This window comes from Danio rerio, chromosome 23, assembly GCF_049306965.1.
Source record: "Danio rerio strain Tuebingen ecotype United States chromosome 23, GRCz12tu, whole genome shotgun sequence".
NCBI classification, from domain to species: Eukaryota; Metazoa; Chordata; class Actinopteri; order Cypriniformes; family Danionidae; genus Danio; species Danio rerio.
Window position 1 is genome coordinate 24,818,258 of NC_133198.1, and position 13,111 is coordinate 24,831,368.

Sequence of the window (13,111 nt, forward strand, 5' to 3'; positions counted from 1 at the left end):
ATGTGATTTTTGAAATTTATTAGAATTTTGAAAATTAAAGATATAGAAATTGCTATTTAATTGACCTGCGGTTTCCTTCATATTAAAATCAAGTTTACTTTCAAAAATAAAATCACTTATCTATTCTTTTTGCTTCCATTTTGGTTTTGTAATAAGTCTTAAAATAATATCAGGATTTGCGTTTATATGGCGTTTATATTAGCTTCCAGATGTGAAGTGTTCAGATGCAAAAACCTCTAAATACCACCTGAAATTTTCTTCTCAAAATTTCTTAGCTGCCTAGTTTTATGTTCACTTATTTCACATTAAAGGCCATAAACATAACTTATTCTATGTCTTAAATATAAAATTACTGAACCTATAAACAGGATCCTGAGAAAAATGCTCATTTAAAAAAAAACATTTTAGATGGCACTTCATGTAAAGAATTATTGGTTATTGGTATTGGCCAAAATTTCAAAATAGGTCCTAAGTCATGTATTGATTTACTTCACCTGCAACCATCACAACAAAAACAGTACATTTCATATGTCAAGAATGAAATCATAATGAATTCTGACATGCACCATAGGAGTCATATTTGCTTTGAAAGCAGAAAAGGATAATTGAATAATCGCTTTTATTTTAGCGTACCACACAGAAGACATAAGCATATGCTAAAGACTTTTTGTGTTAGGAGCGTTTCTATGGTTCATGTTCAAAACATCAACAGAATATAAGCTTGTAATATAACATGGAAGATAATTAAATATTTTTTGTTTTGTTTAGTTTTTTATTTGACTGTTCCTTTAAGAGCAAAATCTAAATATTTAAAAGACACACTCAAACTAAAAAACCACAATGCTTACCTTTACACATAGTCCCATTATCCACAGACTCATGTCCGGCCTTACACACACACCGCCCGATAGGTACCAGCCACTCCCCATCTCCATTGCAATAAAGTTTAATGGGTACATCCACTTCTTCTCCATTAGGTACACAAGTGCCCCGGGCGGACACCAGAGAGGTGCTTTCCGCCCCTGACAAGGTCTCCTGAAAGATGGCCCCATTCCTAATAATTCTGGGGCATTTACGATAGAAAACCTTAACTGCGATGAGAGACATGCATGCTCCGTAATCCTGAAAGGCCAAGTAGAAGCCACTACGGGACACCGGCCCAAAGCTCCGCACCTCCGTGTTGATCTTCATCACACGACCTCCCAAATCCACCTGGGAGAAACTCTCATCGGCCGCAATGGTGTCCACCTTGACCCAAGGGTTCTCCATCCAGGCGGGATACACCTTAGTGGCTGTATCAGAGTCTGATTCAAAATAGTACAGATTAAACGTCTCCTTGCAAGAGCCGGGAACTTTCGGGATGCTGCTGCAGTCTCGAACGGAGAACTTCATCTCCACATGGATCCGCTGGGCTCCTCGCCGCCGGATGTATTTGGTGCGTACCCAGTTGTTCTGGTTGGCATCGAAGACGTTGCATACTTGGTAGGTGCGTATGGTGTTCATGTTCTCGTCGTATCCACTCACTTCCTCCCACTGAGACAGAAGCACAGAGAACAATGTTTAAATAAGCAATGTGTTCAGCTAATAGTAAAACTCTGCTATCTGCATATGTATAGAACATTCATTCTGGCTTCACACCATTAAAGACACATCTAAGGTAAAAAAGTGAGACAACCAACACTAAAAATGATCTGATTTGGAATTCATTCAAAGTCTATTTCTGCACCACATGAGTCAGGCTGAATTATTTATTTATGCTAGGTTTGATGATCATCTAAATTATTTCAACGAGGCTCACCCCCAATGATGGATATATCGTCCAGCCCAGCTCTGCAGTCGCCGTCGTGGAGTCCATCAACACATCTGAAATGAAACGCATGGCAAAAAGCTGTAAGTATAAATTCTTGTGCTAAAAGCTTTTTACGGCACCTTTGTGAGGTCATTGTTCTTGGAGTCTCTTAACAGTAATTATGATGCATAATGGATAGCTTTTCTGAATGCTAAATGAAGGATGACTCACGCGGCGAGATGCACAATAACAGTTGCCCATTTCGTAGCAGTAATAGCTCGCCATTTTTGACTCTTATTGTTAATCAAACGTTACAAACGGCCATTACTAGATTGGATGTGTTATCCATCACAGATGATAGATCACATCATGATCAAACATCTGCTTTCTTTCACATCTAGTTGATAACTGCCCCAGATGACAGAGGGTATGTGTCTATTCAATATGGCAAGTACACTGAAAAAAATGATTTAGGCCTCTATTAAATTAAACATAATTCAATTTAGTTTATTTTAAACAATTTAATTTAGTTGTTGATTTTATTAAATTATTTTTAATAGGTTTTAAGTGAATTAGATGTGTTTTGATCCAATCTAAATCAATTAATTAAAGTCTATTAGAAAAAATTATGTTAGCTTTGTGCGCATGCGCGTTATGTTCTGTTGCCTCGGCGCCAAAGCCCAAAGGAAGTTTTACAGAATCCAGTCAGATGGAAGCAAGACGCCAGAGCCGGATTTCTGTACATCCATTTGCACAGTAAGTCACATTTTATATTGTACCAGACTGTTTATTACAGAAAAAACTTTGTGGGTAACATAGACGCATAAAATGGTCTCTCGTTCGGACTGTCTCTTTTGGTCGTTTTTAAATTTCACAGCGACCAGCCGTCGAGCGCGCTCGCAAGTTAAGCTAACAGTTAACGTTACACACGGTTTGACAAATCTCGCTTTTATGTCGCAGAATATATTTAAGATTCTTTTTAACAAGAATGTAGTTATGTAGACTTGATATATAATGTTTTTAATGAAGTAAATGGCTATTTTCAAGAGAATAAGCATTTTCTTTGATGTGACGACAGTGTCCGTGATCCGCCATTCCAAACGAAAAAAGTTTCGTTGCTAACGTTAGCTCAGTCCTTTGTGAATTTACGGTGGCTTTTACTATGGTTAACATTAAACATGCGTTTAGATAGTTGTGAACGGACAGTACCATACTGATTTTGTTTTAGAACGATTTGGTCTGGCGTTAGGGCACTACTGACTGTCTTAGGAGGTTGTCGAATGTGTGCCCATACTGGCGTAACATTAACTTTTAACGTAAAGGGCGTCCATTTATACAGTTCTGTATTTTTTACGTAAGATGCTGTAATTATGTCTTTGGGGTTATAATGCTGTTAATGGGCTAACTTAGATTCACAGCAAGTGTTTGTCAGCCACCGATAAACGTTCAGCGCAAGGTTAACTTAATGTGACTTTTTCCATATTCATAAAGTGCCTTTTACATCAATGATAATGTAATTTAATTAAAATAATATCATTTAAATAAGCTGAAGCATTCCTTTAGTTGTTCAAACGTAAAACACATGCAGACGACTGCTAAAACTTCATGGAAAATACTGTGGTTAAAATAAATGTACATATTTTTAAGACATAGCGTTGAAGAATGGAATTTAATGCAGTGCTTTGTCTGGTCTGAGACCCACTTTATATCGTATCAATCAGGCAGTGACAATCACTGATTTAAAAATAAATCTGACTTTGAAGGAGTAAACCCAAACATTCCCCATTAACGTTAGTTTACTCACCCACAGACTTTCTTTCTTCAGTAAAACATTAAAGAAAATTCAGCTAAAATATTTAATGTTGAACTGAAGAAAAAGTTCTTGCTAACCTTATTGGTGTTGGTATAAAAATAACCCTAACTAAACATATCAATCACGTTCAGCAATTTGTTTAATAAGTAATTTATCTAAATGTTGCCTAATATAATTAATCGGTAAACAATATGTTGATTAAGAAGTTGGTCATGTTGTTACTTGTGCTGAATTTTGAACCTAAATGATAATCATGTGCTTCCTTTCATTTTAGGTACTGTACAACAAGTTTCCTTTGCTGAGTTCCTTGGTCAGGGGTTTAAACACATTTTCTGTCCAGTACTGCAGTTGGAATTTTCCATCAACTTTTTATGGTAAGTAACTGCAAAACATTTATCACTACACATTACAGTAAACAGTCTCTTAACTGAATATGTTGCTCTGAAAAATCTAAATAGTCCCAAAAAAGGAAATTTACTCACTATTCACTCACCATGTTTCCATGGTCCCAAACCTTTGAGTTTTTTTATCTGTTGAACACAAGATAAAATATTTTGAAGAGTGTTAGAAACCAGTAATCATTGACATTCATAGTAGGAAAAACATATTATGGAAGTCAATGGTTACCGGTTTTCATCATTTTTCAAATGATCTTATGTTGTGTTTATCAGAACAAAGAAACTCAAACAGGTTTGTGACAAGTGAAGAATAAGTAAATGTTATTGTTGCTTCCCTAGTTTTCACAGTACTAGGGTGCAGTAAGAGCACAACTTTGATTCATCTCCGTGATTCTCTCAAGAGGGCCGACCAAAATGTCTGACCTGACATAAAATGATTCGACTATCTGATTGCCGACCAAGAGAGGTTATTCACCTCTTAGTTCCTCCTGTACATTGCATCAACACAGCACAGCAAATATCGAAGTTGAAATTTAATTTGATTCAAAGAAGAGTCGCATCAGAATTTGGCTCAAAATTGCACAATGCACATTCGGCCTTAAGCCTGGTTTGTACTTCTGCGTTGAGTGATTGGCGTGACCTACGGCGCCTGCCCTGCGTGCAGCTGAGCACTTATACTTGTGCGCGCTGTTTGTGTTGTTCTACAATAACACTTACAAAAGCAGTAGGTTTATATGTTCCCTCTGTATGGAGTTTCTTCGCTTGGGTTTTGTTTTTTCTGAACACTACCTTAATGAACAAGAAGATAAAACTCGCTCATTCTGAGGCGGGAGCCGGCGGTCATACAACAACTTTAATCATAAGGTAAAAACAAAGCAACAGTTTCCACCTCGAGCTATTTCATGGGACTCTACACTTGTAAACACTCGCTCCAATGGGTTGCCGTGGCTCTCAACCCTGCCCACACGCGTAAGCGCTACCAAGCCCACTAATAGAGCGTGCGCTACGTGTTGTTGCGATGTGTAGTTACATTTTTGGAGAGATGCGCCACGGCAAGGGCTATTCGACTGCGCGCAGGCTGCGTCGGACCATACACGTGCATTTGACGCAGAAGTATAAATCAGCCTTTACATGTCTTTACAAGGTAGTCGAAAAAAGAAATCACTTTAAATATAGTGTAACTAAACAAACTATTCACAAGTAAACAGTCAGTTGATTAAATAAATTTGAGTATCATTATAAATGTAATATACATGTAAGGGACAATCGTCAGATTTAGGTGTGTTAAAAGATAATAAATTCACAACATCGAGACAAAGTTTAATGTTTAGATTATTACTGCAAGTTGAAATTTAATATAGTTTTAATTTCTAAATAAATATAACATTTTAAAAATAAATATATAGGCTATGTTCTGAATAATGCTCATGTCCATGCTTATCATGCCATCTAATTAACCACAAACATACTTATATTCTATGTATTAGACGATGCAGTCAATGCATGCACTGAAAAAAATATGCTTATAGGCTACCTTTACCTTCAGGTATCGCTAGCTGGGCAAAACTTAGATAGGCTATTAATAATGGATATACATTAAATATGTATAATTTTATTTGTGAAAGCAAGAGAGAAACTTGTGGGAGTGCTGTAATAAAGGAGTCTCAAATGACTAACAATTGTGCATTACGTTAACGTGTTTTATTCGGGACATGGCATATGACATAAATAATCGATAACATTTGAGCTGGTTTCAGTTATTAATTGTTTTTATTTTTTAAATATATATTTTCTTAACAGGTGGCGCTGCGGGTAGCGCTCTCACCTCACAGCAAGAAGGTCGCTAGTTTGATTCTCGACTGGATCAGTTGGCATTTCTGTGTGGAGTCTGCATGTTCTCCCCGCATTCGCATGGGTTTCCTCCGGGTGCTCCGGTTTCCCCCACAAGTCCAAAGACATGCGCTATAGGGCAATTGGGTAAGTTAAATTGTCGTAGTGTATGTGTGTAAATGAAAGTGTATGGATGTTTCCCAGTGATGGTTTGCTGCTGGAAGGGCATCCGCTGTGTAAAACATTCTGGATAAGTTGGCGGTTCATTTCGCTGTGGCGACCCCAGATTAATAAAGGGATTAAGCCGAGAAGAAAATAAATTAATATTTATTTAACTTAATGTTAATATAACACTACTGATGATTTTTAGCTGAATCTGTGGTACATGGTGATTCAAATAATAACAGCGAATGGGGATGGGTTTTTCAGTTTAAGAATAAAGTCCAAATCTAAAGCCATGGCTCCTGATGAAGGTCCTGTAAAGTAAAACAATTGGTCTGTGTAAGAAATTTAACATTATTTGCAATATTAGCATTAATCCACAGCCTGGTCAAACAGATGGTTTTTGGGTTGTGAGACGTAGTTTAGACGAAGTTATAATATAAATAAAGCAGCAACAAAACGCTAGCCCAGATAGTCACGCAGTGTAAAAACATCTATGACACGACTACTTTCAAAATCATGCAGTCTGAACTCTGCATTAGTTATTGATTACACTTAGAGACCTGGATATCGACTCGTCTCTCTGCAACTGGATTATAGACTTTCGGACTAAAAGACCTCAGAATGTCAGATCAGGCCACATCTGCTCCACCATCGTCACACTTAACCCTGGTGTACCACAGGGCTGTGTGCTGAGCCTCTTCCTCTACTTCTTTTTTTACTATCAACCGTAGGCCTGTGAATAGATCCAACATCATCATCAAATTTGCAGATGACACCACTGTGATTGGTCTAATCAGCAATAATGATGAGACGGCCTACAGGGAGGAGATACATTATCTGTCCACTTGGCCACTACCAAGTCGACCAATCACAGAGCTTGCGCTACGCGTTGTTGCGACGTGTAGTTACATTTTTTGAGAGGTGCACGTCAGCGACGCCGACGGCCACGGCGAAGAGCTATGCGTCAGCGCCGTAGCATACGCGTGCGTTTGACGCAGAAGTATAAATCAGCCTTAAGGAACAGCACTTTCCTCAGAGCTGTCCCTTTTTCAACTCTATCCCCCACTAATTATTTTGCCCTCCTAATACACCCCCACTGTCCTCAGAACTTATACTCCTCTTTATCATTACACTATTTAACATTTGCACATTTAAAAATTACACATTCATTGCACTACATTAGACTGATTCATTCATTTGAACTGTACATACTGTATACTGTACACTTGTAATTGTTTATCTATCTGTACACTTCTGATTATTAATAGCAACTTGTACATATAATAATTTATTTTAAATCTCTGTTCATAGCTAATACAACATGTATATAATGTTGATAGTACGTCCATCTGTAAATATCACTAAAGTTTTTCTATATCTGCACTTTATAACTTATACCTGTATACTGCACTTGCTGCTATTGCACTGCTGGTTAGACCTAAACTGATTTTCGTTACATTGTACTTGTACATGTGTAATGACAAAGTTTAATCTAATCTAATACATTTCTTAACGTTTTCCAATTTATCATTTATGTATTTAACTAATCAAATTTGTATTATTTACAGACAACCGATGTCCATCTCAAAAGAGCGTCTATTCTTCAAGCTCTCTTTACTTACCTTGGTGAGGATGAGGCATGCCTGGTGAAAGAATACATGGTGAGTACTACAATCATAGTACTAGTGCTTGCACCTGGGCTATAAGAAAGAACTGCTTTGTTCAGAGGCTGAGGGTGGGGTTACAGTGGCCAATGAGACAAACGGAAACTTTTTTGAGTGCCATATTTGAATTAATAGGTGAACCTAATGTTGAACACATTATGGTCTATTAAAATCACATTGCGCTACACAAACACTTGCTAGATTCGTGCAAGTAAGTTGCATAATAATTCAATGCAAAAGTATGAATAGAACATTGAACAAAATATTTTAATATCTCAAAAACAAAATTAATTAATAATTTTAAAGAATTTGAAAATAGTTTTTTCACTGTTTATGTTAATGGCTTTTTTCTTTTTTCAAATGCTTTTTATTTACATATATTTGTAAATGAAGTTAAAAAAAAATGCCATTGGTCACTACACGCGTAAGAGCAACCTATTATCTTTTGCCTCAAACTCTCGCATTGTAACGGTAATACACACTGTTATTGAACCGTGAGAAAACTATCAGCTTGTTGAGTGTGACATCACATTGCTTGACTATATCAAATAGTATTGGGAGACTCAACAAATGGTAATAATAAACATTTACAAAGCGATGTAATACTTTTTGAAAATCGCAATATATGTGCCTAATATTAGTATGCCTACAAATACTAAATGATTAAAAGTTGCATATGTTTCTTAATCCTTTGACGTTCTCAGCATTGGGTTCAGATCTGTGTTTGACCCCAGAGATATTCATTGTTTAGTCCAGGGGTGTCCAAGCTTGGTCCTGGAGGGCCTGTGTCCTGCTAAGTTTAGTTCCAATTCCAATTAGACACACCTATGCTAGCTAATCAAGCTCTTACTAGGTGATCTAGAAACTATTTTGCCTCAACACACCTGCAAGGATGAGCTAAAATCGGCAGAACACTGGCCCTCCAAGAAGGAGTTTGGACACCCCTGTTTTAGTCTTTCTATACAGTGTTATTATTTCTAAATTACAAACAAATAGTCACAAAAGTACAAGTAAACCACTTTTTTCCAAAAAAAGAGAATTTATGTTTATGTTAAGATTAAAATTACTGTTTAAAAGCAACTTGACTTGAATTACATTTTTAGGTCAATGGGTGGCGGTACTACCAATCAAAAATGTATTGCTGAATAATTCTTCGAAAATGTTTAATCTAATAATGAAACATGACGTTTTTTTAAAGTATGAATTCAAGTTTTAAATTTGTATATTTACTTATACATTTAAAATATACTTAATATATTTAAATTATTTTGGTTTAATTAATGACTTTTAAAAATACTAATTAAATAAATATACATGTCTATTAATTTGTCCAATTAAATATGTTTTATTATTATTGTACTTTTTTATTATTTGCAGAGGTCCTGTGGGTCTTTGAAAAGTCTTAAGTATTATTATTATCTTTAAAATTTAAGGTCATAAAAAGTCTTAAATTTGAGAGGTCTTAAATTTTGCATCAAGGTGTAACATTTCTACTGAATTTCATTTGCTGATGTTTATTTTACTTGTGCACTATTATTCTTAAGCCTTGTGTGCTGTTGAGGATATTAATTTGGGGACAGATTTCTTTGTTTGAGCTCATGAAATGATTTTTGGTGACATGTTATTTTTACTCATATTTTGGGAAAATGCTTTTAAATTTTTAAAAACCTCAACAATACACTCTGGGCAAATGTATTACTCTTTTGTTATGTTTGGGGCTGATTTTGTCTCATTGACTTCCATTATAACAATGTTCTTTAATTGCAAGGTCATGACAGTCACAGTATATTAAATATTTTCGATCTTTGATGGTTTTTCTTGTTAGGAAAAGGTAAAATTTGTCATTTTTATAATTGATCATCAGTTGCAGAGCAAAACATTGCAAAGGTTTGTGGTTTTTATATAGAGTTATACGGAGTATAGTGTGTGTGCACGTGTGTGTGTGTGTGTGTGTGTGTGAGACTTTTGCAAACATTGTTTTGAGAGTTGCTTATTTACATTTTTTCAGACATATAATAAACATAGTAAGTGTATTTATGCACACACACTCACACTATCATTTACTGTTTATACTCCAAAGAACTCCATATAAAAGCCAGAAACTTTTTTGCACAGGACTATCTAAATGGTTATGCTTGTCAACTGATCATCAACAGTAAAAATGACAAAATATACATCTACCGAAAAGGGAAGAAAACCAGCAACAATGCGTGATTACATGCTGTCATGGATTTGCATCCAAAAAATTTTATAATGGAAGTCAATGGGGCAAAAAAAAACAGCAACTAACATAAGGAAAGGGTAGTAAATATAAATAATACAGAAGGGTTAAGGTGAACAATTATGACCAGGTATATTGATATACAGTGGGTCTGATCAGAAGTTATTTCCACATTCAAGTGGCCAAATCTGTGGTTTTCAAGCCTTAAACCTTGTGTAATATTATTTAAATTATAATGCAAAAATGCTTCCTTGACATTATGTTTAGTTTTCAACATATTACTGTATTGTTTGCCTTTCAATTATTTTTTCCAAAATTCTTTTTAGTTTGTCTTAAAAGATCTTAAATTTAACCTGAGAAAACCTGAATAAACCCTGTAAATAATTGTGAAGAAGTCGTACTTGCAGATCATGCACAAATATATGTTCGCCAGTATGCAATCATAAATGATTGTTATAATATTTCACAGGTATCAATGTGGGTGTGGGGAGTGCCGTTAGAGTTTTGGTTTTATTTACATTTGATTTCTTCTGACTTTTTACAAAATATGTTTCAAAAACAATGTCTAATAATGGTTTCTTTTTATTTAAATATAGGGCAACCAAAAGAAGAATTTTTGAAGGACCTGACAAACACCGCCATGGCCATATGTGTCATCAAAAGGAAAGAGGAGATTATGAGGACATTGGCATCGTTGTGAATGGAAAAGTGATTCTTGAACAGATAAAATCTGTTGCACAAGCCTGTGCACGGATGTTGGGGGCAATTTATGTGCTTGATTTGGCCTACCCAAAAGAACTCAAATACTATTACGAGTTTGCCCAAAAAGTACTTGTGCAAATGAACTGACCAGCTCTCCTTAAAGGTTCTCATACTGGAAAACAGTGCGAAGCTGTAATTTTAAGCATTGAAGTGTTGATAAATGCTCAACAACCATATGTATATCATATACAAATTGCAGTTTAGAGTAGGAATTGTTTAATAAGTGAATTAAGTTTTCTTTGTCTGCAAAATTAATTTGCTGTAGGAACTTGTTTTAAATGGTGTGTGTGTGTGTGTGTGTGTGTGTGTGTGTGTGTGTGTGTGTGTGTGTGTGTGTGTGTGTGTGTGTGTGTGTGCGAGAGCATGTGCATTTTATAAACTTTGTATTTATTCCATTTCATACAACTTGTAGTTGCTCAATCTGTTAATGAGTTAATTTTTTTAAAAGTTTTTTTTCAAGTTAATTAGTTGATTATTTTGTGTATTGGGGTGTGTGTGTGTGTTTCATAAGAATTGCTGTTTGCTCCAAGACTTCATACAGTTTTCTTTTATGTGTTGGTTTAAATTAAATGTGCTGTACAAACTGTTTATTGTTTTATGGTGTGCTGCTAAAGCATTTATAGGCAATGATTTATGTTTTGTTAAAAAATGCATCTTAAAAAGTCATTAAAATGAATTCAAAACAAATGTGGTCAAGTGTCATTTCAAAGTGTATTTGCAAGCAGTTTAATGATCATTTTAGACAAAATCAAAAATAAATAGATGTAAGTAGGAATAACATAATTAAATTATAGTGAACTAAATAAATTTCATTAGATAAATGTAACTAAATATAATTGATTAAATCCAACTTATTTTGATTGTTTAAATCCAACACATATAAATTGAGTTAATCCAACCTAATTTGATTGTTTAAATCCAACACATATAAATTGAGTAAATCCAACTAAAATTGTTTGCTTAAACTTAACCCAATTCAATTATTTGCAACAGCTTGCCTTAAAAAAATTAAGTAAATCCAATGAATCATTTTTTTCAGTGTAGCAAAAAGACTGTAGAAAGTGTTCTGATTTGACACTTTCAATTATTTGGGAAGGTAAAACAGTTTTTTTTTTTTTGCAATCTGAACGCTGCCAGAAGCACTATAATTACAGGAGACTTGAGAGGCCTTTAGTGCGAAAGAAAGTGAGTTTAGTTATTGAAATGTTAAAATGCATAATATTAGCTTACAGTATAGATTTATTGGTGTTATTTAAAAGCCAATTGACAATTATTCAAGAAAACAAACAGAGAGATGCATGTACTGCTCAGGATCATGCACTGTTCTCATATAAATTAAATTTGATGCCGTCGGTGTTTCACTTTGCAAAACACAGTAGATCAGATATTTACATCATTAATTTTATGTTTAAATCATGATTAATTGTTTGACAGCTCAAATAATTACATTGCTAACTTTAATTTGGAAACACCATCTTATACTATAGCTTCTGACAATGCATTGCTACAGTTTCCATAACAGGAAATCGGTAAGAAAGACATTTTGATTTTAGGTACTATATATGAATATATTTATTGGATTTCACAATTGAAATAACCACAAACAACAATGAAACTACTCTCTCACTCACTTTCCTTTGGCTTACTGCCTACATTTTTAGAGAACGCCGCAGCGGAATGAACCTGAAGTGAAATTGACATGCACTACAGCCAATTTAGTTTATACTGCATGTCTTTGGACCGTGGGGGAAATCGGAGCACCCAAAGGAAACCCACACAGACACGGGGAGAACATGAAAACTCCACACAAAAAGGCCTCCTGGTCCAGATGGGATTTGAACCAGAGAACTTCTTGCTGTGAGGCAACCATGCTAACCATTTAACCACTGTGCCATCCACAATGAATTGAATGTACTTTAAAATGCAGCACTTGGCAATTTGTTGAGCTAATTTTTTAGGAATGCACTTCCTTTTTTATTTATATACCTAAATAGGGACTTTAGTTATAGACATGGACGACGCAGTGGTGCAGTAAGGTTCAAGGCTCGGTGGTTCGAGCCTTGGCTGGGTCAGTTGGCGTTTCTGTGTGGAGTGCCTGCGTTCGCGTGGGTTTCCTTCGGGTGCTCCGGTTTCCCCCACAGTCCAAAGACACGCGGTATAGGTGAATTGGGTAAGCTAAATTGTCCATAGTGTATGAGTGTGTGTAGATGTTTTTCAGGGATAGGTTGCGGCTGGAAGGGCATCCACTGCGTAAAAACATGCTGGATAAGTTGGCAAATCATTCCTCTGTGGCGACCCCAGATTAATAAAGGGACTAAGCCGAAAAGAAAATAAATGTATGAAGTTACAGCCATGATTTGCTGTTTTTTAAGTTATTATGGAATGCAGGGGGTCGTATGGACATAAATCTATCCGTGAAAAATAAATCATCAGTGTTTTTGGTCAATTTAAAATCTCTTTCCAAAAAGC

General features: G+C 35.5%; 1 protein-coding gene and 1 long non-coding RNA gene across 3 annotated transcripts in view; one reads left to right on the forward strand and one right to left on the reverse strand.

Moving 5' to 3' along the window:
* ephb2a (eph receptor B2a) overlaps nt 1-13,111 on the reverse strand; it is a 141,015-nt gene that overhangs the window by 97,999 nt on the left and 29,905 nt on the right. For both annotated transcript variants that reach the window (XM_021469950.3, XM_021469949.3), the window contains exons 2-3: nt 1,799-1,863; nt 849-1,533 (exon numbers count right to left, since the gene is read on the reverse strand). In XM_021469950.3, the coding sequence (XP_021325625.1) occupies nt 849-1,533; nt 1,799-1,863 (750 nt within the window). The remainder of the gene's footprint in view (nt 1-848; nt 1,534-1,798; nt 1,864-13,111) is intronic.
* Nucleotides 2,472-11,329, forward strand: LOC103909685 (uncharacterized). Its single transcript, XR_002456585.3, has 5 exons — nt 2,472-2,545; nt 3,877-3,976; nt 5,801-5,977; nt 7,564-7,656; nt 10,477-11,329. It is a non-coding gene; the product is annotated as an uncharacterized lncRNA (long non-coding RNA).